Raw genomic sequence first — 25,451 nt, 5'->3', positions numbered from 1 at the left:
CCCAGTAAACTTTACTATATGCCCTCTCTTTGGCTTTAATGTTGGCTTTGACTTCTCTTGTCAGCCGCGGTTATGTCATCTTGCCTTTAGAATACTTCTTTCTCTTTGTGATGTATATTTCCTGTGCCTTCCGAATTTCTTCCAGAAATTCCAGCCATTGCTGCTCTGCCATCATCCCTGCCAGTGTTCTTTTCCAATCAGTTCTGGACAACTCTTCTCTCATGCCTCTGTAATTCTCTTTACTTCACTGTAATACTGCTACATCTGACTTTAGCTTCTCCTTCTCAAATTTCAGGGTGAATTTGATCATATTATGATCACTTACCCCTGAGGATACTTTTACCTTAAGCTCGCTAATCAGTTCCCGTTCATTACACAAGACCCAATCCAAAGTAGCTGATCCCCCAGTGAGCTGCTCCATCTTGTGGACATTCTAGAAATCCCCCCCCGCATGATGTTCTCAATCTCCTTGCATATTGAAATCCCCCATACCTATCACAGCACTGCCCTTTTGCTATGCATAGAATGTCAAAAAGTGAGAGAGAGAGAGTGAGAGTGAGAAGGAGGGAGAGAGGGAGGAAGGGGGAGAGCAAGAAAGAGAGAGGGGTTGAAACAAACAAAAAGGTTGAAACAACAAATGAAGATTGAAAGAGATGGAAAGTCAAAGACAGAGCTAAAAGTGGGAGACATTACAAAAGAGTTGAGGAATCTGGAGGGAGGGAGGGGAAGAGGGAGAGAGAGAGAAAGAGCCTGAGCAGATATGCCCTCAGAGAGACCACCACATGGTCTTCCTGCACCTGCTAAACTTCTCCTTCTCTTGCATTGTAGGTTGGGAGTCCAGACTCTGGGCTTTTGGATGTTTCAGCACTCTCTATCTTTGAACTCCTGCACCATCCTGACTCGCCTTGGCTGCTGTGACGGTGAGGTGCCTCTCCGTCAGTCACTATTCAGTCTGACACCACGGAGACATACTTCCGCCATCTCACATCCTAGACTGGAGACTAGCCACGTTCGACCATTTGGCAACCATGAACTGCACCCAGAACTGCAGCCTCCACACTGTGGATTACTTGGATTATGACATTAACCTCTTCTCCACCCCCATCCTGACTGTGGTCACCACCGCTTGTGTTCTGCTGGCATTGATCGGGATTAGCGGCAACGTTTTGACCATCCTGATTGTGCTGAAGTTCAAGGACATGAGGACTACCACCAACTTCCATCTGTCTAGCATGGCGCTGTCAGATTTGTTCATTTTTCTTTGCATGCCTTTGGATTTGTACCGCATGTGGAAAGAGAGACCGTGGATTTTTGGCGATTTGCTCTGTAAGCTCTTCCAGTTTGTGAGTGAGAGCTGCACGTATTCTACGATCCTCAGCATCACTGCTCTGAGTGTGGAGAGGTACTTTGCCATCTGCTTCCCACTCCAGGCCAAAATGGTCATCACCAAGAGTAGAGTCAAGGTGCTGATCTTCTTCCTCTGGTCCTTGGCATTCGCCTGTGCCGGACCCATCTTCATCCTGGTCGGGGTAGAGGTTGAGAATGGGACTGATCCCCTTCTGGCCAGTGAATGCAAGCCAACGGACTACGCCCATGAATCAGGCCTTCTCAACACCATGGTCTGGGTTTCCACCTCCTTCTTCTTCCTGCCCGTCTTTTGCCTGTCAGTTTTCTATAGCTTAATCGGGAAGAAGCTCTGGAGACAGAGGAGAGTTGACTTGGCGTCCAACATTAGCAACAGGGAGAAAAGCAACAAGCAGACAGTGAAGATGCTGGGTGAGCTGATCTCAGTCTATCTATTCTCAATCCCTTTGTCCCTCACAACTGATGGAGCTGTTGTTCCCCACCAGTCCATGAAATAAGATGGGGAGAAGATCAGGAGATCAGGCAGCACGGTAGTGTAGCCGTTAGCACGACGCTTTACAGTTCCAGAAACCTGGGTTCAATTCCCACCGCTGTTTGTACCTTCTCCTGGTGTTCGTGCCTTTCTCCTCCACGTGCTCTGGTTTCCTCCCCCAGTCCGAAGATGCAACAGTTGGTAGATTAATTGGTCACTGTGCATTGTCCTGTGATTAGGCTCAGATTAAATTGATGGTTACTGGCCGGTGTGGCTCGAAAGGCTGGAAGGTCCTATTCTGCGCTGCGTCTCAACAAATAAATAAATAAAAAGGTCACACTGAGAGAGCTTTACCTGAGATACCCTCCTTCCAATGACACTGATCAGACACTGAGGAGACCTTCACAGTCCTCCTTTGATATAACCATAGATTCACAGAAGGAAGAGCTTTGTTCATTCTGCACTGACTGGCCACTTTATTGAGTACCTCCTTTACCTGATAAAGTGGCCACTGAGTGCATGCTGCTATAGTCCATCCACTTTGTGGTTTGACGAGCTGTGCATTCTGAGACCTGCTGGGTTCCTCCAGCATTTGGTGTGTGTTGCTCTGGATTCCCGACATCCGCAGCATCTCTTGTGTTTGTACTCTGTGTCCATACTCTTTTCTCAGTTCCCCTTGTAATTGAGCTCAACAAACGATTCAGAATGGCATCATAGAATGTCACAGTCATACAGCACTGAAACAGGCCATTCAGCCCAACTGGCCTGTGCTAACCCTCCAGTCCCCATTCACACTAATCCTACAATAATTCCTTTTAGTATGTTCATCAATTTCCTCTCAATCCCATCACTGAGTCTATTAATGTATGTTTGTGATCTTCTGCTGCTGTAGTCCATCCACATCAAGTTTCGACGTGTTGTGCATTCCGAGATGCTCTTCTGCACACCACTGTTGTAACACATGGCTACTTGAGTTACTGTCACCTTCCTGTCAGCTTGATACAGTCTGGCCATTCTCCTCTGACCTCTCTCATTAACAAGGAATTTTCAACCACAGAACTGCTGCTCATTGGATGTTATTTTTGGTTTTCTCACCATTCTCTGTTAACTCTAGAGACTGTTGTGTGTGACAATCTCAGGAGATCCACAGTTTCTGAGATACTCAAACCACCCCGTCTGGCACCAACAATCTTTCCACGGTCAAAGTCACTAAGATCACATTTCCTACTGATGATTGGTCTGAACAACAACTGAATCTCTTGACTATGTCTGCATGCTTTTATCAATTGAATTGCAGCCACGTTTGGCTGATTAGATATTTGCATTAATGAGTAGGTATATAGGCGTACCTAATAAAGTGGCCATGAGTGTATACCACCTTAGAGTTTAGAATTTATTTAAATCTTACATCCATGTCACAATGTGAGGGAGTAAAAAATCTTTCTTTCTGCACCTGCTGTAAATGTCCTCAATGGAGGGAGTGGTATAGCTAATATAGTGAGGGGCATTTAAGGTGATTGGAGGAAAGTATAGGGGGACATCAGTCACAGATCTTTTACACAGAGAGTGGTGTGAGGAACACACTGAGAGGGGTGATAGCAACAGCAGATACATTAAGGACATTTCAGAGCACACGGATGACAGAAAAATAGAGGGCTATGTGTAATACAAGCCTTAGATTAATCTTGTGATATGTTAAAGGTCAGCACAACACTGTTGGCTGAAGGGCTTGTACTTTGTTGTACTATTCCATGTCCTATGTTCTGGAAAAGGACAGGTGGAGGGGTGTGCAGTGTTGAGGAAGCAGGGAGTCTACAGAAGGGCTTCGACCAGTTGGGAGAATGAGTAAAGAGGTGGCAGATAGATCACAGTGTGGGGAAGTGTATGGTCATGCACTTTGCAAGAACGATTAAGGGCTTAGACAATTCTCTAAACAGGGAGAAAATTCAGAAAGCAGAGGTGCAAAGTGTCTCGGGAGTCCTTATGCAGGATTCCCTAAAGGTAAATTTGCAGGTGGAGTTGGTGGTGAGGAATACAAATGGAATACATCAGTATTAGAGTTAGCATTCATTTCGAGAGGACTGGAATACAAAAGCAAGGATGCAATACTGAGGTTTTATAAGGCATCGGTCAGACAACACTGAGAGTATTGTGAGCGGTTTTGGGCCTCTTAACTAAGAAAGGATGCTTTGGAGAGGGTTCAAAAGAGGTTCACAGTTGTCATCTGAGGAGCGTTTGATGGTTCTAGGCCTTTACTCGATGGAGTTTAGAAGAATGAGGGAGGATCTCATTGAAAACTATCAAATGGTGAAAAGTGAATTGTGGAGAGGATTCAGTAGGTTTCAATGAGGTTCCCCTCATTCTTCTAAACTCCCGCAAGTACGGGCCCAGAGCCATCAAACTCTATCATATGTTAACCCTTTCATTCCTGGGATTATTCTCGTGAAATTCCTCTGAACCCTCTCCTATGCCAGAATGTCCTTTCTTAGATAAGGGACCACATGAACAATTGACCTAGTGACCAATTGGTCTTTGCAACGTGGGAGAAATCTGGAGCACACGGAGGAAACCCACTCGGTCATGAGGTGAACGTGCAAACTCCTTACGGACAGCTCATTACCAGGATGGAACCGGGGTCACAGGTGCTGTAATAGCTTGCGGCCCGAACCTTTTTCGCAGAGAGTGACGGGTACTTGGTATAGGCTGTCTGGGGAAGTCAGAATCCTTACTGGCGTATGTCGTGAAATTTGTGGTTTTGTGGCAGTAGTACATTGTAATACATAATAATAAAAAACTATAAATATCAATAGAAATATGTATAACAGAGCCAAAAAAAAAGAGAAGAAAATAATGAGGTAGTGTACGTGGGTTCATTGTTCGTTCAAAAATTGATGGTAGAGGGGAAGAAGCTGGTCTCGAAACATTGAGTGTGTGTTTTCAGGCTCCTGAACCTCCTCCGTGACGGTGGGTAATCAAAGTGCTTTCAGGTGGACACATGTATTTCAGGGATTGGAGCGATGTGAAGCATTAGTTCAACTTGCACCATGGTGGGCACAGTCTTTAGGGGTCAAAGGGTCTTCTCCTGTGTGGCACTGTTTTATTGTAGAAACATAGAGAACCTACAGCACAATACAGGCCCTTCGGCCCACAATGCTGTGCCGAACATGTACTTACATGTTACCCATAGCCCTCTAGTTTTCTAATCTCTATGTACCTATCCAGGAGTCTCTTAAAAGACCCTATCGTTTCCGCCTCCACCAACATCGCCAGCAGCCCATTCCACGCACTCACCACTCTCTGCGTAAAAAACTTACCCCTGACATCTCCGTTGTACCTACTTCCAAGCACCTTAAAACTGTGCCCTCTCGTGCTAGCCATTTCAGCCCTGGGAAAAAGCGTCTGACTATCCACATGATCCATGCCTCTCATCATCTTATACCCCTCTATCAGGTCACCTCTCATCCTCCGTCACTCCAAGGAGAAAAGGCTGAGTTCACTCAACCTATTCTCATAAGGCATGCTCCCCAATCCAGGCAACATCCTTGTAAATCTCCTCTGCACTCTTTCTATAGTTTCCACATCCTTCCTGTAGTGAGGCGACCAGAACTGAGTACAGTACTCCAAGGGGGGTCTCACCAGGGTCCTATATAGCTGCAACATTACCTCTCGGCTCTTGAACTCAATCCCATGGTTGATGAAGGCCAATGCACTGTATGCCTCCTTAACCACTGAGTCAACCTGTGCTTTGAGTGTCTTCTATGAAGTCATTTTCTATGAAGTTCCAAACTTCTCACAGCCTGTGAAGTGCTTTCTGAGGTACAATCACTCTCACAAGGATTGCAGGGTCCAGTTTTATTCACTGTGGGACCTTTGACATAGGACCTCAAGTCTTTTCTGTAAGGTACAGCTGAGCACTTCTTCATAAGGTCTGTAATGGTAGCCATGTGCTTGAATGGCCACCGGAAAGTTCTACTCCTGATCTCCAAGCAAAAGCAAGAGCATAGGTCACAGAGCTGACTTAATAATGGGAACTTTAGAGACTTCAAAATACAAGATTAATTCTCTGAAGTGACATTCTGAAATGTGATTCTAAGTGCAGACTGTTGAAAAGCTGTGTAACTCTAGAAACAATTAGATTGCTCTCAGTTCTAATAAACACAGAAAAGAATCAGATGATAGAATTGTTATGAGATAGAAAGAGGATGTTTGACCCACTGATACCATACTAGGTTCTAGTAGAGTCATCACCTACCCTTTACACAGTCACAGGCCCTTTGGCCCATCTAGTCCATACTGAGCCATTTTAAACTGCCTGCTCCCATCGAGCTGAACCAGGACCAAAGTCCTCCGTACCCCTACCATCCATGTACCTATCCATCCTTCTCTGAAACTTCGAAACTGAGCTCGCATACACCACTTTCACTGGCTGCTGATCCCACGCTATCACAACCCTTTAAATTTCAAGCTGATTTTTTTTTTAATTTGGAGATACAGTACAGAGTAGGCTCTCTAACTCTTCGAGCCACAGCGTCCAGTAACCCCCGACAACCCCGATTTAATCCTAATCTAGTCACAGGACAAAGACCAATGAACTTTCCCGGTAGGTCTTTGGACAGTAGGAGGAAACTGGAGAACCCACGCAGTCCATGCAGAGGGTGTAAAGACTCGTCACCGAGGATACCAGGGCTGAACTCCAAACTCCAACGCCCTGAGCTGTAACAGTGTCACTCTAACCTGCCTCGCTACCACCACACCCACAAGGTGACAAGGCAAGTTCATTGCCATTCAACCATGTGTGTGTGTACAGCTAAATGAAACATCGTTCCTCTGGAGCCAAGATCCAGATCACAGCACTATAATCTCACACCATGATTGTTCTTGGCAAAATTTTTCTACAGAAGTGTTTGCCATTGCCTTCGTCTGGGCAGTGACCCCAGCCGTTGTCAATACTCTTCGGAGATTGTCTGCCTGGCATTGGTGGTCACATAACCAGGACTGGTGACATGTACCACCTGCTCCCATGGCTTCACATGACCCTGACTGGGGGTGGGGGGAGGGGGCTAAGCAGATGCTACACCTTGCCCAAGGGTGACCGACCCGCAGGCTAGCGGAGGGGAGGAACACCTTACACCTCTTTTGGTAGAGATGCATCTCCACCACCTGACACAAAAACATTTACTTTCCTCAAATAGGAAGGCTGATTAACACCTCCACCCACTAAGCCACCCGCAATTACTTTATTATTTCCTGTCAGTCACCTTATGTGCAGACACTCCTGTGCCTAGTGTCACTTTATGGACATACAAACTATCTTACATATTTATAATTATTCTATTTTTTTATTATTGTGTTCTTTACCCTATTGTGTTTTTTTGAGCTGCATCAGATCTGGAGTAACAATTATTTTGTTCTCCATTACACTGGTGTACTGCAAATGATGGGTGGCAGGGTGGAGATACGTCTCTACCAAAGGAGGTGTAAAGCGTTCCTTCCCTTGGCTCGACGGGCTAGAAGGCTCGTTCTGTACTGTGCCTCAATCGTAAATAAACCTCGAACAGTACAGCACAGGAACAGGCCCTTCGGCCCACAATGTTGTGCCAACCAATTACATCAGTATTCCAATGGCCAACTAAACTCATCCCTTCTGCCTACACAATGTCCATATCCTTCCATTTTCCTCACATTCACGTGTCTACTATCTAAACACCTCTTACCATGGGCGCCATGGGAGCTTGGCGGTTCGCACGGTGCTATTCCAGCTGGAGGCATTCCAGGGTCCAGAGTTCAATTCTGACACTGTTGGTACTCCCTATGGAATGTGTGGGTATTCCCTGCGTGCTCGGAGCCTCCTCCCACAGTCCAAAGACCCACCAGCTCAGTAAATTGTCCCAAGATTAAGCTAAGGTTAATCAGGTTTGCTCAGGGTTGCTGGGGCTGTATGGCTCCAAGGGCTGGAAGGGCCGACTCCTCTCTGCATTGCAAAACCAATAAAGTAGAAACTCCCTAATGTTTCTGCCTCTACCGTCACCCCAGGCAACGCATTCCAGACACCCACCACTGTCTGTGTGTAAACAAAAACTTGCCCCTCACATCTCTTTTGAAATTATCCCCTTCACCTTAAATGCATGTCCTCTGGTGTTAGACATTTCAACCCTGGGAAAAAGATACACTCTGTCTACTCCAGGCAATAGTACAAAATTCCCCTTAAATCTTTCACCCTTAACCTATGACCTCTAAGGCAGGAATGGGGAGCTCGATCACACAGGGAGAGATGGAAGCAGGCTGCCACTGCCACAGACAGAGGGTGGACTGAAGAGCGGAGAGAGACTTCAGGGGATTTGGAATCGCAAGAGATGGAGAGGGGAAAGATGAGCACAAGGGCTGCATATCCCAGCATCATAATGTACAATATCCTCGGTAATCAGGGAGAAGGTCAAGAGGATGATCCCAGGAATGGAAGGGTTAATGTATGAGGAACGTTTGATGACTCTGGTCTGGGGCTTTGAAGAATGAGGGGGTGGGATTTCATTGAAACCTATTGAAACCTATTGAATATTGAAAGGCCTAGATGGAGTGGATGAGGAGAAGATGTTTCCTGTAGTGGGAGAGTCTAGGACAGGAGAACACTGCCTCAGAATAGAGGGACAGCCAGTTAGAACAGAGGGTGGTGAATCTGTGGAATTCATTGACAGAGACGGCTCTGGAGGCCCAGTCATTGAGTATATTTAAAGTGGAGGTTGATAGGTTCTTGATAAGTAAGGGTGTGTGGTTGAGAGGGATAATAAATCAGCGATAATGGAATGATGGAGCAGCCTCAATGGACTGAATGGTCCTATGTCTTATAGTCCTACATCGTTATGTAAAATATCCTCGGCAAAACATCCAAATATTTTAGTCTTTCCAGAAGATCACAATTTTGCAGGACTTTCTTTGTATTTACAGACAGGATGTGACTGTTCAAATTATGTAGAAAGAAATCTTCCTGTGAATTTAAACTGTATTTAACCATAGGAAATTATTGTCCACATTGTAGCCAGCCATCTGTCCCTGTGTCAATCCTTGTAAACTGTAATGATTTTTGTGTATTTTTTTTCTTGTGATTAAAAAACTCTTGGATGAACCTTGGTCACTAGGGCAAAGAGAGTTCAGTCCATGCTGATCCAACCCTCACTGTCAGGGCAAGGACAGTATGAGACTAGAGATCCCTCTACGCTGATCCAGGGCATGCAACATAGAACACACAACGCAGAACACTGCAGCATAGTACAGGCCCAAACATGCAAAAAACTACTTGGAGCCACAGGTGAGAGCCGGGGGACCAAACGTAAGTGAACTGCCCCAAATCGACACGAGGAGCCTCTCACCAGAGGGGCTACACCTCTCTGGATACCTCATTACTCTGTAACAATGACTATTTGACATTTTATTCTTGTGAAAAGGACTCTATCTGCCCTATTGGCACTCAGTTGCCACTTTATTATGTACCCCCTGCACCGAATAAAGTGGCCACTGAGTGTATGTTCATGGTCTTCTGCTGCTGTAGCCCATCCACTTCAAGGTTCCACATGTTGTGCATTCAGAGATGCTCTTCTGTACACCACTGATGTAACACCTTGTTATTTGAGTTGCTGTCAACTTCCTGCCAGCTTGAACAGTCTGGCTATTCTCTCATGAATAAGAGGATTTTTGCTGTCAGGACTGCTACTCACTGGATGATTTTTATTAATTGTGCCATTCTCTGTAAACTCTAAAGACCATTGTGTGTGAAAGTCCCAGGAGATCAGCTGTTTCTGAGATGCTTCAACTACCCCATCTGGCACCAACAATCATTCCATGGCCAAAGTCACTTAGATCACATTTCTGCTGTTTGGTCAGAGCAACAACTGAACCTATTGACCATGTCTGCATGCTTTATGCATTGGTACTGCCAGATGATTGGCTGATCAGATATTTGCATTAATGATCAGGTGTAGAGATGTATCTAATAAAGAGGCCACTGAACGTATATTTCTCATAATTTTATATAGTTCTGAAGTATATAATTTTATATACTTTTGGGCATAAAATGAAGTGTATGAATAATGGAATTCCTCCTCACGTTGACTAGGTGAGCATCATATGCCTCGATCTGTGGCTCCCACACTTTTACAATCTGTGCCAACCTGACTAAGTGGACAGATATAGGATGGAAGAATTGGAAGTGATCTACGTAAAATAATTTTGTAAACCTCTATCCGATCTCCCCTCAGCCTCCGCCACTCCAAAGAAAGCAATCCCAGTTTATCCAACCTGTCTTTGCAGCTCATGCCTCTATACAGGCAGCATCCTGGCGAACCTTTCCTGCACCCTCTCCAATAACTCCACATTCTTCTTATCGTTGGGTGACCAGATCTCAGAGTAATAATCCAGATGTGGCCCAAGTGGAGTTATCAGGTCTCCCTTCAGACTCTGCCATTCCAGAGAGAACATCCAAGTTGGTCCAACCTCTCGTTATGTCTTTCTCCAATCTGGGCAGCATCCTGGTGAACCTCTTCTGCACCCTCTCCAAAGCTCAACCCCTCACATCCCTCCTGCAACAGGGCAACCAGAATCGCACACAATTCTCCAACGGTGGATGAAAATCTGAGAAATAGAAGATACCGGACACAATCAGCAGGTCAAGCAACATCCGTGGAGAAAGAAACAATTAATGCTTCAGGTCAAAGATCTCCTTTGCTTTCCCTCCCTTGAAAGACTCAACATGGGCCAGGCCAAGAAGACAGTTCTGCAGAGAAAACAGTTATATTACAGGTTGAATATGAACACATCAGGAACCTGAAGGTCCACAATCATCATTTTAAGAACAGCCGTCTTCTCCACTGCCATCAGATTTCTGAATAGTCCACGAACCCATCAACACTACCTTGTTATTCCGCAAACACGAGGAAATCTGCAGATGCTGGAAATTCAAGCAACACATGTAAAAGTTGCTGGTGAACGCAGCAGTCAAGGCAGCATCTCTAGGAAGAGGTACAGTCGACACTTCGGGCTGAGACCCTTCGTCAGGACTAACTGAAAGAAGAGCTAGTAAGAGATTTAAAAGTGGGACTTTCTTACTAGCTTTTCTTTCAGTTAGTCCTGATGAAGGGTCTCGGCCTGAAACGTCGACTGTACCTCTTCTTAGAGATGCTGCCTGGCCTGCTGCGTCCACCAGCAACTTTGATGTGTGGACCTTGTTATTCCATTGTTTTTTTCACTTTTTATTCATCTTTGTAAATTTGGCAGCACGGTAGCCTAATGGTAGCAACAGTTTTACAACACCAGCAATCCAGGCTCAATTCCGTTACTGTCGGTAAGGAGTTTGTACATTCTCTTCGTGCCCACACGCGCTTCCTCCCACATTCCAAAGACATACAGGCGGTTTTGGTCACTTTTCTTTGCTCTCTTTTTATACTGCTTACTTAAGTATTTTTATGTATCTGTGGTTATTTATAGTTTTTATATGTATTGCATTGTACTGCAGCCATGAAGCAACAAATTTCATAAAAGGTGAAGTGTTATTAATCCTGATTCCGATCCTGTTAGTAGGCTAATTGGTCACATGGGTGTAATTTGACAGCAAGGCCTTGTTAGCCTGGAAGGACCTGTCACTGTGCAGTATCTCTAAATTATATCATTCTTTATGTCTTGCAAGGTCCTGCTGCCTCAAAACAACAAATTTCTTGGCAGATGTCAGTGATAATAAACCTGATTGTAATTCTCAAAGGCTCTAGTCTGGCACCCATGGGAGCTGATGGGTGCTGTACCAGAGAGTGTCAAATTAGAGAGTTAAGGCCAATCTGAAAGTTGCCTCACAGGTGGATAGGGTAGATAAGAAAGTTTATGGGGTGTTAGCTTTCATAAGTCGAGGGATAGAGTTTAAGAGTTGCCATGTAATGATGCAGCTCTATAAAACTCTGGTTAGGCCACACTTGGAGTACTGTGTCCAGTTCTGGTCACCTCACTATAGGAAGGATGTGGAAGCATTGGAAAGGGTACAGAGGAGATTTACCAGGATGCTGCCTCATTTAGAGAGTATGGATTATGATCAGAGATTAAGGGAGCTAGGGCTTTACTCTTTAGAGAGAAGGAGGATGAGAGGAGACATGATAGAGGTGTGCAAGATAATAAGAGGAATAGATAGAGTGGACAGCCAGCGCCTCTTCCCCAGGGCACCACTGCTCAATAAAAGAGGACATGGCTTTAAGGTAAGGGGTGGGAAGTTCAAGGGGGATATTAGAGGAAGGTTTTTTACTCAGAGAGCGGTTGGTGCATGGAATGCACTGCCTGAGTCAGTGGTGGAGGCAGATACACTCGTGAAGTTTAAGAGACTACTAGACAGGTATATGGAGGAATTTAAGGTGTGGGGTTATGTGGGAGGCGGGGTTTGAGGGTTGGCACAACAATGTGGGCCGAAGGACCTGTACTGTGCTGTACTATTCTATGTTCTATGGTCTATGTAAACATCATCGAAAATCTTATTTTTTGTATTTGTACAATTTGCTTTCCATTGAACATTGATAGTTGTATGACTTTATTCGGCTGTAGATACCTGCAAGAAAATGAACCTCAGGTGACATTTACACTGAGTGGCCTCTTCATTAGTACACCTGTACACCTGATCGTGTAATTATCTAATCAGCCAATCATGTGGCAGCAACTCAATGCAGAAATGCATCACACATGGTCAAGAGGTTCAGTTGTTCAGACCAGACATCGGAATGGGGAAGAAATGTGATCTGAGTAACTTTGACTGTGGAATGATTGCTGGTGCCAGATGGGGTGGTTTGAGTATCTCAGAAACTGCTGATCTCCTGAGATTTTTGCACACATCAGTATCTAGAGTTTACAGAGAATAGGGCAAAAAAACAAAAACACCAGTTTTGTGGGCAAAAAAAAGCTTTGTTAATGAGAGAGGTCAAAGGAGACTGGCCAGACTGATTAAAGTGACAGTAACAGTGGTGTGGAGAAGAGCATCTCTGAATGCACATCACATTGGACCTTAAAGTGGATGGGCTATAGCACGCATGGGAAACAGTTCTTCATTCCCTTTTCACCAAAAACAACCGACATTTCTAACCTTGATTTTTCACCTTTGCTATATATGTTTGCAGAAAGCCCCATTGTTCAGGGATCTTGGTTAACCTTTCCCTGTCCTGTAATTTTCTGCAGTAATCTGTATCTTTTAAGTATCCTTTGACAGCTCATTCATTGTGTCAGGAATTCTCCCAGATGGTTGAACTATAAATACCATGGAGAAAGACTTAATTGAAAGGTCAAAATACCTTTCACTTCACTGGTCTCTTTCTTTATAAAAGGAGATTATTACTAGCATCAACAATGAATTTTCTGTCTTCTGACATTCACAAATTTCGGTGATTATTAATGATACTCTTTGAAGGTCTTCCCATGATCTCAACCTCTAAATATTTTCAGATGTTCTTTTCCATATACACACCAATCTTATCCCCTCCGCTCCTGAGCAGAATCAGAGTCAAAGTTCAAAGCACCTTTATTATCAAAGTACATACGTGTCACCATATACAACCCTGAGCTTCATTTTCTTGTGGGCATACTCAATAAATTCATTGAACTATAACCATAGTAGAATCAATGAAAGTTCGGACCAACTTGGACATTCAACCAGTGTGCAGAAAGGCAACAAATCACGCAAATATAAAATTGAAAGAAATAATAATAATAGTAATAATAGATAAATAACAATTAATATCGAGAACATGTCTGGGCCCAATCCACTACTTTTTGTTGGACCTTCCATTCAAAAAAACTTCCCCTTCACATCTCTTTTTACATTTCCCTGTCTCACCTTAAATGCATGCCCTTTGGTATTAGAACATAGAACAGTACAGCACAGTACAGGCCCTTCAGCCCACAATGTTGTGCCGACCCTCAAACCCTGCCTCCCATATAAGCCCCCACCTTAAATTCCTCCATATACCTGTCTAGTAGTCTCTTAAACTTCACTAGTGTATCTGCCTCCACCACTGACTCAGGCAGTGAATTCCACGCACCAACCACTCTCTGAGTAAAAAACTTTCCTCTAATATCCCCCTTGAACTTCCCACCCCTTACCTTAAAGCCATGTCCTCTTGAATTGAGCAGTGGTGCCCTGGGGAAGAGGCGCTGGCTATCCACTCTATCTATTCCTCTTATTATCTTGTACACCTCTATCATGTCTCCTCTCATCCTCCTTCTCTCCAAAGAGTAATTAGGCATTTAAACCTTGGGAAAAAGATACTCTTTGTCTACTCTATCTACGCCTCTCATTGTCCTATAAACCTCTATCAGATCTCCACTCAGCCTTGGCCGCTCCAGAGAAAACAACTCAAGTTTGACCAACCTCTCGTTATAGCACACGCCCTCTAATCCAGGCAGCGTCCTGGTGAACCTCTTCTGCAGCCTCTCCAAAGGTACATTAACAATGTCTAAACGGTACTTGGACGGGTAGAGTCATAGAGCCATAGAACATTACAGCACAGAAACAGGCCCTTCAGCCCATCTAGTCTGTGCTGAACCATTAATCTGCCTAGTTCCAATGACCTGTACCTGGTCCACAGCCCTGTCTAAATTTCTCTTAAATGTTGAACCCGGCCCGTTTCTAACACGTCTGCTGGCTGCTCATTCGGGAGGCTAAGGGGTTGATTGATAAGACATACGGGGAGGTAGTTACATCTTAGGTGCAGTCAAGGGGAGAATTTTTGCCTGACAAATCTTTTGGAATTCTTTGAGGAAATAGCAAGCAGGATAGAAAAAGGAGAGTCAGTGGATGTTAGTTACTTGGATTTTCAGAAGGCCTTTGACAAGGTGCCACACTTAAGGCTGCTTAACAACAGCCCATGGTAATACAGAAAAGTTACCAGCCTGGATAAATCAGTGGCTGATTAGCAGGAGGCACAGAGTGGGAATAAAGGGGGCCTTTTCTGATTATCTGCCAGTGACTAGTGGTGTTCCACAGGAGTTTGTGTTGGAACTGCGTCTTCTCACGTCGTATGTCAATTATTTGGATGATGGAATTGATGGCTTTGTGGCCAATTTTACAGATGATATGAAGATAGGTGGAGGGGCAGGTAGTGCTGAGGAATCAGGGAGTCTGCAGAAGGGCTTAGACGGACTGGAGGAATGGGTAAAGAAGTGGCAGATGGAATAACGTGGTAGAAGGAATAAAGGTGTAGACTACGGAGAGAAAATACAAAAATTAGAAGTGCAAAGGGACTTGGGAGACCTTGTGCTGGATTATCTTAAATGTTGAAATCAACCCCAGTACTTGGATAAGAAAGGTTTATAGGAAGACAAGCCTAATGTGGACAAGTGGGACTAGTTTAGATGGGAAACTTGGTTAGCATGGACCCATTGGGCCGAAGGGCATGTTTCCATTCTGTATGGATGCTGGGACTAGGTGAGAGTAAAAGTTTGGCACAGACTAGGGGCCGAGATGGCCTGTTTCCGTGCTGTAATTGTTATATGGTTATATGGATCTACCCTTATTCTATACCCTTACTTTCCCTCTTTCTCTTGATCTTTATACGAGGAAACTGAAAAGCCAAAACTAATAGTAGGGAACTTTAAATGGTCCATTTATACTGGTGGGAGATATTTAAACAGGATTAGCCCTGTCACAACAGAATATCTTGTAAACAGTATATCCAATTTAATTAGGATGCAGTCCATAAATTATATTTATCACCATCTGCATACTGGCAAGGTACAATGCAGAACTGAGAGTCCAAGAGGAAGATAAATTTTCAATTAACAATTTCTCTAGCAAATCTAAACAGAGTACATCAGTGGCCACTTTATTAGGTACACCTGCTCATTAGTGCAAATATCTAATCAGCCAATCATGTGGCAGCAACTCAATGCATAAAAGCATGCAGACATGGTCAAGAGGTTCAGTTGTTGTTCAGACCAAACATCAGAATGAGGAAGAAATGTGATCTACGTGACTTTGACTGTGGAATGATTATTGGTGCCAGACAGGGTGGTTTGAGTATCTCAGAAACTGCTGATGTCAATCACAGCAGTCTCTAGAGTTTACAGAGAATGGTGTAAAAAAACAAAAAGAAAATTCAGTGAGCAGCAGTTCTGTTGGAAAAACTGCCTTGTTAATGAGAGAGGTCAGAATAGAAAGGAGAATAAAATAACTGTTACTCCAGATCTGATACTACACAAAAAACACAATAAGATTAAGAACACAATAATATTAAAAAGCAATAAATATAAGGGCGTAACAGAGCTTTTTACATGGTTTGGTTTTATGTCCATAGACGTACTGTAGGAGCAGAGTGAGGCCATTCGGCCCACTGAGTCTACTCCACCATTCCACCATGGCTGATCCATCATCCCTCTCAGCCACACTCTCCTGCCCTCTCCCTGTAACCCTTCCTTCCTGGACTAATCAAGAAGCTATCGACCTCTGCTTTAAATATACCCAGTAGCTTGGCCTCCACAGCTGTGCTTGGCAACAAACTCCACAGATACATCACTCCCCGGCTAAAGCATTCCTCCTCATCTCAGTTCGAATATATACACAGACACACATGTGCACACACACACGTACACACACGCTCACACTTGCTACCCTCCCTTTCCAACCCCTTGCACATCCTGTATTCTGAGCGCTGGGATTCCCAGCCAGAACCTCTCCTCTTTTCAGACCTTCTTTAAAACCTGCCATTCTGAGTGAGCGAATCGTATCCGGATTTGATATTTGTCGCTCTGGCAGGCGTGCGGGATAGGTTTAGGCAGTTCCTTTCTAACTTACTACCTATTTGTTCAGGCATGAATGAGGCCGCACCGTTCACACCAGGATCCACGAATGAACAATATAAATGGGGTGCGGTCTGGGAGGTGGGGTGAGGCTGGAGAACTTTGAAGGGTTAATAGTAAGCCGACTGAAGCAACAGTCTCCCTTGGGTGCATAATCCCAGGACTGGTGCACACCTGTTTTGTGGCCACTGTTATGAATACTAATGGATTCTAATGGAAAATCTTTGGGATTTTGCCAAAATTCCTTAATGTAAAACAGAATTCTGGAAATAGATGTTCACTAAAGTGTACACTTTATCCCTCAGTAATTTTGCATTGCTTAATGGTTTTATCTAATGGTCTGGAATTAATGTGAAATATTTTCTTTACCAGGATGTTGCTGTGATAGGAGGACCGCTCAGGGTTGTGTATGGTGACATATGCATACCTTGATAATAAATTTACTTTGAACTTTGAGTTAAAGAAAAAGTTTGAATACGTTAACCTTCATTCCCTGGAGTGTAGGAGATTTGATAGAGGTATACAAAATCAGAAGGGTATAGGTAGGGTAAACACAAGTAGGTTGTTTTCCACTGAGGTTGGGTGGGACTACAACTGGAGGTCATGGGTTAAGGATGAAAGGTGACCTGTTTGAGGGGAACATGAGGGGAAACTTCTTCACTCAGAGGGTTGTGAAAGTGTGGAACAAGCTGCCGGTGGATACAGGTTCGGGGTCAGCATTTAAGAGAAGTTTGGGTAGTTACATGGATGCGAGGGGCATGGAGGGATATGGTCCCAATGCAGGTCGATGGGGTTTGGGAGAATAATAGTTTACACAGACTAGATGGGCTGAAGGGACTGTTTCTGTGTTGTTGCACTCTTTGACTTTCCGCTGCTGGGTTTAATTGTCTCTGGCAGCCAAAAGGAGTGAGATTAATGGTGGTAGGGTGCAGGTAGCTGCCCTGGAAATTAACAAGAGGGAATTGCCAGAGAGAAACAAAAGCTGCTGACACAATGAATTGTGATCAGGGACAAATTACTGAAAGTAGCATGTTACATGAACCTACTGTTGTAATAATAATCAGAGAGGCACAGGAAGATCTGTATTTACCGACAAGCACCGTCCCCATGGAATGACACGTGGACTTACACAACAAACACCTACATGCAAACTAACTGAGTTTTCCTGACCTTCCATGAACAGTCAGAGAACAGAGAATATATCACCCATTAAAAAGGAGTTTCTGCTGCTGGCCATGCGTTCTTCATACTCCCGTTTTGAATCTCCACGTGTCTGTGGGGCGACTCACATCCGTGATAGTTGGTCTCCAACAGAATTACTGCTGCCAAAACACTTGAAGCGCCTGCTTTTGTATTTATTTCTTACCAATTCAAATATTGCATTCCAGTGTCATTGTCTCTAGGACATGTGTCTGACCTTTAACACCTTTTTAGTGGCCCTGCTCCAGGCCAGCATCCATTTATTGTTGCCCTCTTCCCAGCAAGTGACAGTCGGTAATTTATGGCTCTTTGTTCTCAATCAGCAACCAGTCTGAATCACGCTGGGCAAATACAGACCCCAACAGTCACAAACCTGCATGCTATATCCAACCAAAGAACACAGCACAAATAACTTCTTATTTGGAAATGATCTCTGGTTCAGCAGACTACCTGAGGCATCATTGTGTTTACTTTAAGATACTGAGCAAGCCAAGCGACTTAGTCACAAAATGGAGAACCCAGTCTTCTTCATAAAATGGCAGCCTCCATCTCTTCCCTCATGGCAAGAACAAAGGCAATTGGTCTGTCTGTTTCCACTGTCCTTGATTCATTCAAGGACAGTGGGACTGTCATGTGTCGAAAGATTGGAGCGACTGGGTTTGTATACTCTGGAATTTAGAAGGCTGAGAGGGGATCTTATTGAAACATGTAAGATTATTAAGGGATTGGACACACTGGAGGCAGGAAGCACGTTCCTGCTGATGGGTGAGTCCAGAACCAGAGGCCACAGTTTAAGAATAAGGGGTAGACCATTTAGAACGGAGTTGAGGAAAAACTTTTTCACCCAGCGAGTGGTAGATATATGGAATGCTCTGCCCCAGAAGGCTGTGGAGGCCAAGTCTCTGGATGCTTTCAAAAAAGAGATGGCTAGAGCTCTTAAAGATAGTGGAATCAAAGGTTATGGGGATAAGGCAGGAACTGGATACTGATAGTGGATGATCAGCCATTATCACAGTGAATGGCGGTGCTGGCTTGCAGGGCCGAATGGCCTACTCTTGCACCTATTGTCTATTGTCTATAAATTCGCTGATTTGTAGACTGTAGTTCTTTCTGGTGAGCAGGCTACACATGTGGACAAGGTGGTGAAGAAGGTGTCTTGCATGCTTACCTTCATTGGTAGGGGTGCTGGGTATAAGAGTCAGGATGTTATGCCACCACTCAATGACACTTCAGTTAGAGTGTTGCTGTTGTATAGTGTTCAGTTCTAGTCACCCCATGGCAGGACAGATGTGGAGAGGGTGCACAATGAGTTCACCAGGAGGTGTTACACACACAAACCGCTGGAGGAACTCAGCAGGCCAGGCCGCATCTATGGAAAAAAGTCCAGTCGATGTTTCAGACCGAGACCCTTCGTCAGGACACGAAAAAAAGATGAGAAGTCAGAGTAAGAAGATGGGGGGAGGAGAGGAGAAAGTACAAGGTTGTCAGTGATTGGTGAAACAGGGAGAGGGGAAAGGGTGAAGTTGATTGGGGAAAGGGATAAAGGGCTGGAGAAGGGGGAATCTGATGGGAGAGGGTAGGAGACCATGGAAGAAGGGGAAGGGGGAGGAGCACCAAAGGGAGATGATGGGGAAGGTAACGAGATTGGTGAGAGAGGGAAAACAGAATTGGGGAATGGTGAAGCAGTGAGGGGGATAATTTGCTGAAATCTATGTTCATGCCATCAGGTTGGAAGCTACCCATACAGGATATAAGGCTGTGCTCCTTCAACCTGACTGTGGCCTCATCACGGCAGTAGAGGAGGCCATAGACTGGCATGTTGGAATGTTAAGAGATGGGAATGGGAAATGAAATTGAAATGGGTGGCCACTGGGAGATCCCACCTTTTCTGGTTGATGGAACGTAGTTGCTGTGGGCTGGATTAGAAGGTAGAGCTGTAAGGTAAGGTTGGACATAGACCATAGAACAGTACCACAGGAACAGGCCCTTCGGCCCACAATGCTGTGCTGAATCAATTAAATTAGTAATCAATTGGCCAACTAAACTAACCCCTTCTGTCTACACAATGTCCATATCCTTCCATTTTCCTCACATTCATGAGTCTATCTAAATGTCTCTTAAAAGTCTCTAATGTATCTGTCCCAGGCAGCACATTCCAGACTCCCACCACTCTCTGTAAAAAATGCTCCTCACATCTCATTTGAAACTCCCTCTCACATTGAATGCCCTCTGGTACTAGACATTTCTACCCGGGAAAAAGATATTCTCTGTACTCTATCTTATTCATATGTGCTTCGTGTCATATGACATAGGCAACCATGCTCGTTCCATCACCATGATCGTTCTAGCCAAATTTTTTCTACAGAGGTGGGTTGCCATTGCCTTCTTCTGGGCAGTGTCTTTACAAGACGGGTGACCCCAGCCATTATCAATACTCTTCAGAGATTATCTGCCTGGCATTAGTATTCACATTACCAGGACTGGTGATACGCACCAGCTGCTCATACAACCGTCCACTGCCTACTCCTGTGGCTTCACCTGACCCTGATCAGGGGATCAAGCTGGTGTTACACCTTACCCAAGGGTGTCCTGCAGGCTAGCAGAGGGAAGGAGCACCTTACGCCTCCTTTGGTAGAGACGTATCTCCACTCTGCCACCCATCTACTCTGTCTGTGTGTCTCATAATCTTATAAACCGCTATCGGGCCTCCCCTCAGCCTCGGCCGCTCCAGAGAAAACAACCTGTTCATCCAACCTCTAGATAGAGCACATGCCCTCTAATCCAGGCAGCATCTCTTCTGCACCCTCTCAAAGCCTGGGCATCCTTCCTGTACTGGGTCAACCAGAACTGTATGCAACACTCCAGATGCGGCCTAATGAGAGTTTTATAAAGCTGCAACGTAACTTCCTGACTTTTGAACTCAGTGCCCCGACTAATAAGGGCGTGCTTGCCATATGCCTTGGCATGCTTGAGTCATTCTGCATAGGCTGTCAGAGGCTGAGGGGAGACCTAATGGACATTTTTGAAGTTATGCAAGGCATCAATAGGGTAGACAGTCAGTATCTTTTCCCCAGGGTGGAACTGTCAAACACCGAAGGACATGAAGATTAAAAGGAAAGGTTTAAAGGTGGCGTGAGGGGCAGGTTCGTTACACAGACAGGCTAGGCCCCTGGAATGGATTACCAGGGGTAGAAGTCAGAGCCGCAAAGTGTAGCAAGCCCCATTCCTCTGTCCCACACTCTCACATACACATTCCTCTAACCCAAGGCAGGCCTCCAACCTCCAGTGGACTCGTAGATTCACAGACACTGGGACCTGACTTCCTCAGTGGATTCTGCAGAGATTCATAGACTCGGACCAGCCGAGTTCCTCCAACACTTTGTGTGTGTTGCTTCAGATTGCACTGTTCTGTTGTTTCGTTCCTGTATTTATTATCACTAAAGTTCAAACTTCAATATATTCTATAAGATATAGGAGCAGAAATAGGCCATTTGGCCCATCAAGTCTGCTCTGTCATTTCATCATGGCTGATCCAATTTTCCTCTCAGCCCCAATTTCCTGCCTTCTCCACGTATCCCTTCATTCCCTGACCAATCAACCTCAGCCTTAAATATACATAAAGACTTGGCCTTCACATCCTCTTGTGGCAAAGTTCAATATGTATCATTAAAGTACGTATGTCACCATATACTACTATGGGATTCATTTTCTTGCAGGCATTACAGGAAAAATTTTAAAAAATACATCAAAATCAATGAAATACCACACGCACACAGAGACAGTAAATAAGTAATACTGAGAACACGAGTTGTAGACTCCATGAAAGTGAGTCTGTAGGTTGTGGAATCGGATCAGAGTTGCGGTGAGTGAAGTTACCCACTCTGGTTCAGGAGCCTGATGGTCGGAGGGTAATAACTGTTCCTCAGCCTGGTGGTGTGAGACCAAGCTCCGGAACCACTCATGGTATCAGTGAGAAGAGGGCATGTCCTGGGTGATGGGAGTCTTTGATAATGGATGCTGCTTCCTTCTGTAGATGTGCTCCCCTGAGCTGGAGTGGGTTGTGTCACCTCTTAATGTGGACTTTCCTGTTTCTGGGCATCGGTGTTTTCATTCCAGGCCGTGATGCAACCAGTTGGGATACTCTCCACTGTGCATCTGCCAAAGTTTGAGATGACATACTGAAGCTGTGCAAACTTTGAAGAAAGTAGGGATGCTGTCGTGCTTTCTTCGTGCTGGCTCTTACGTGCTGGTCCCAGGGCAGAACCTCTGATATGATAAGGACGAGGAAATTGGTCACGATGTTCACTCTGCGAGCAGCGAATTATATTGCACCCTGGTGTACGTGACAACATGACAATAGTGTTCTCTCCATGACTGAGTGGGTTTCCTCCGGGTGTTCCAGTTTCCTCCCACATTCCAAAGACATACGGGTTAATCGGTTAATTGGGCATTGTGATCAGGCTACAGTTAAGTAGATGGGTGTCTGGGCGACTCTTTGGGCTGGAATTATCTATTCCACACTGTATCTCTAAATAAATAATTAAAATAATTTGATCTGCTCTCATCCCTTGCAGCTGTGGTCATCTTTGCCTTCGTTCTTTGCTGGCTGCCGTTTCATATTGGGCGATACCTTTTCTCCAGAGCCTCCGAGGAGTGGTCTGAGCACATGTACCGGATCAGCCAGTATTGCAACCTGGTCTCCTGTGTCCTTTTCTACATGAGCGCGGCCATCAACCCCATCCTCTACAATGTCATGTCCAAGAAGTACAGAGTAGCTCTCTTCAAGCTGTTCCACCTCACCCAGGATCTGAGGAGGACTCTGTCAAAGAACAAGGACCATAACTTACCGAGCTGGACTGAATCCTCTGGAAGCGCCTGACCTCGCAACGTCCCCCAGGTGAAAAGGTCACAATGTCCTTGCATCTCACTACACCTAGTGGAAGGCAGACTCGGTGAGATGGACAAAGTGGTCAACCTTGGGTTGGGTGGATGTACATAGCTTTGGTCAGGTCATGTTGTGTCATTGTATGGACAACAGCAACTGAATAACATAAATCTTGCAATTCTAAGGCATTTCTATCACCTTGCCCGTCAAGACCACTTACAAACTCTCAAATTGTTCTTTGTTGCAAACGTGCAGTACACACAGAAGCCACTTCATTAGGTACTGTAGCTAATAAAGTGGCCATGGAGAGTATGTTCGTGGTCTTCTGGTGCTGTAACCCATCCACTTCATGGTTCAACATATTGTGCATTCAGAGATTCTCTTCTGTACACCACTGTTGTAACGTGTAGTTATTCGAGTTACTGTCACCTTCCTGTCAGCTTGAACCAGTCTGGCCATTCTCCTCTGACCTCTCTCATTAACAAGGTACTTTTGCTCAGAGAACCTCCGTTCACTGGACGTTTTTTGTTTTTTGTACCATTCCCTGTAAAATGTTATGTGTGAACATCCCAGGAGATCAGTTTCTGAGACACTCAAACCACCCTGTCTGGCACCAACAATCACTCCACGGTCAAAGTCACTTAGATCACATTTCTTCCCCTTCTGATGTTTGGTCTGAACAACAACTGAACCTCTTGACCACGTCTGCATGCTTTTGTACATTGAGTTGCTGCCACATGGTTGGTTGATTATATTTTTGCATTAATGAGTAGGTGAACAGATGTACCTAATAAAGTGGCCACTGATGTATAAATGTTTCGGTGGCTGAGCTGGGGGCGGTATGGCTATATTGTGGTTAGCGTAATGCTACTTTAGCACCTGTGACTTAGGTTCAATTCCCTCCACTGTCTGTAAGGAGTTTGTACGTTCTTCCTGTGACCACGTGTGTTTCCTCCGGGTGCTCGGGTTTCCTCCCACACTCCAAAGATTAACTGGTCACGTGGGTGTAACTGGGCAGCATAGGCTCATTGGGATGGATGGTCCTGTTACTGTGCTGTATAAATAAATTGATTGCCCGAGTGATACATGCGGTGTTCTGTCATACTGAGGCGGAAAACATTCTCTAGGGTGTGGTAAGTATGCTGATTGGCAGGTGTCTCATCCATATGCACTACCTTTCAACCATGTGTGGTAGAGATCAGTTGACATGAAGATGTGGGAATTGGGTTCCAATCTCTGAAGGCTGTAAGACCATAGGAGCAGAATTAGGCCATTTGGCCCATCATGTCTGCTCCACCATTTCATCATGGCTGATCCATTTCCCTCTCAGCCCCAATCTCTTGCCTTCTCCTCATAACCTCTCACGCCCTGGCTGATCAAGAAAATTGGGATCAATGTTTTTCATAGATTGATATTCATAGAATTATACATCAGAGAAACAAACCCTTCAGCTGATGCATCAATGCCTAGCAAAATATTCATCTAAGGCATCCAAACTGGACCAACTCAAACTCTGCAGTAACCATCTCACATCAAGGAGCTGCTCTGGATCTGGGTGATTTTTGGATCAGATGAAAAGATTAGCTTTATTTCTCACATGTACATTGTAACATCTAGACAATCCAGTGAGATGCATCCTTTGCAATCAATGACCAAAGCAGTCTGAGGATGTGCTGGGGGCAGCCCACAAATGTTTCCATGTTCCCAGCACAAACATAGCATTTCCTCAACTTATTAACCCTAACCGGTACATCTTTAGAATGTGGACGGAAGCCGGAGCACTCAGAGGAAACTCGCTCAGTCACAGGGAGAACATACAAACTCCTGACAAACTGCAGTGGGAATTGAAACCCGGTCTTCCAACCTTCAACACTGCCAGGTAACGAGGAGATTCTGTTCATTATGAACTAGTTTCCAGAAGCACAAAGAAAACTGAGCAGCCATATTGTAGCATTTAAATTGTCAGTACTGGGACTTTGAAATCAATACAGAGGATGCTAGAAACACTTCTCAGGTCAGGCACATTGGGAGAAAGAGAAACAGGGTCAACATTTGAGGTCCATAACCCTTCACCAGAACTAGGAAAGATAGAAAACAAAGTTTTAAGTGACAAAGAAGATGGGGGGATGGATAGGACAAAGGGAATATGCACTCAGTAGTCACTTTATTAGGGACACCTGCTCGTTAATGCAAATTTCTAACCAGCCAATCATGTGGCAGCAACTCAATGCATAGAAGCATGCAGACATGGTCAAAAGGTTCAGTTTTTGTTCGTACCAAACATCAGAATAGGGAAGAAATGTAATCTAAGTGACTTTAATCATAGTGCCAGATAGGGTGGTTTGAGTACCTCCAGAAATTGCTCATCTCCTGAGATTTTCACACACAACAGTCTTTAGACTTTACAGAAAATGGTGCAAAACACAAAAAAAAAATCCAGTGAGTGGCAGTTTTGCGGGCAAAAACGTCTTGTTAATCAGAGGTCAGAGGAGAATGGCCAGACTGGGTCAAGCTGACAGGAAGGTGACAGTAACTCAAATAACAACATGTTACAACAGTGGTGTGCAGAAGAGCATCTCTGAATACACAGCACATTGAACCATGAAGTGGATGGGCCAAAGCAGCAGACAATCACCCATGTGCACTGAGTGCCCATAGCATGTGTCTGAAACTTGCCCTCTAGTTTACCCAATGTCTTGACCATGTCTGCATGCTCTTATGCAT

General features: G+C 44.7%; 1 protein-coding gene across 1 annotated transcript; it reads left to right on the top strand.

Moving 5' to 3' along the window:
* Positions 1–1,028: 1,028 nt before the first annotated feature.
* On the top strand, positions 1,029–22,721 carry ghsra (growth hormone secretagogue receptor a). Its single transcript, XM_063045188.1, has 2 exons — positions 1,029–1,776; positions 22,417–22,721. Exons 1-2 carry the CDS (start codon positions 1,029–1,031, stop codon positions 22,719–22,721), a joined length of 1,053 nt encoding a protein of 350 aa, XP_062901258.1.
* Positions 22,722–25,451: the final 2,730 nt, after the last annotated feature.

Source organism: Mobula hypostoma, chromosome 4, assembly GCF_963921235.1.
Source record: "Mobula hypostoma chromosome 4, sMobHyp1.1, whole genome shotgun sequence".
Taxonomy (NCBI): Eukaryota; Metazoa; Chordata; class Chondrichthyes; order Myliobatiformes; family Myliobatidae; genus Mobula; species Mobula hypostoma.
Note: the sequence above shows the minus strand (reverse complement) of the source record. Positions and strands in the feature narration are given on the sequence as shown.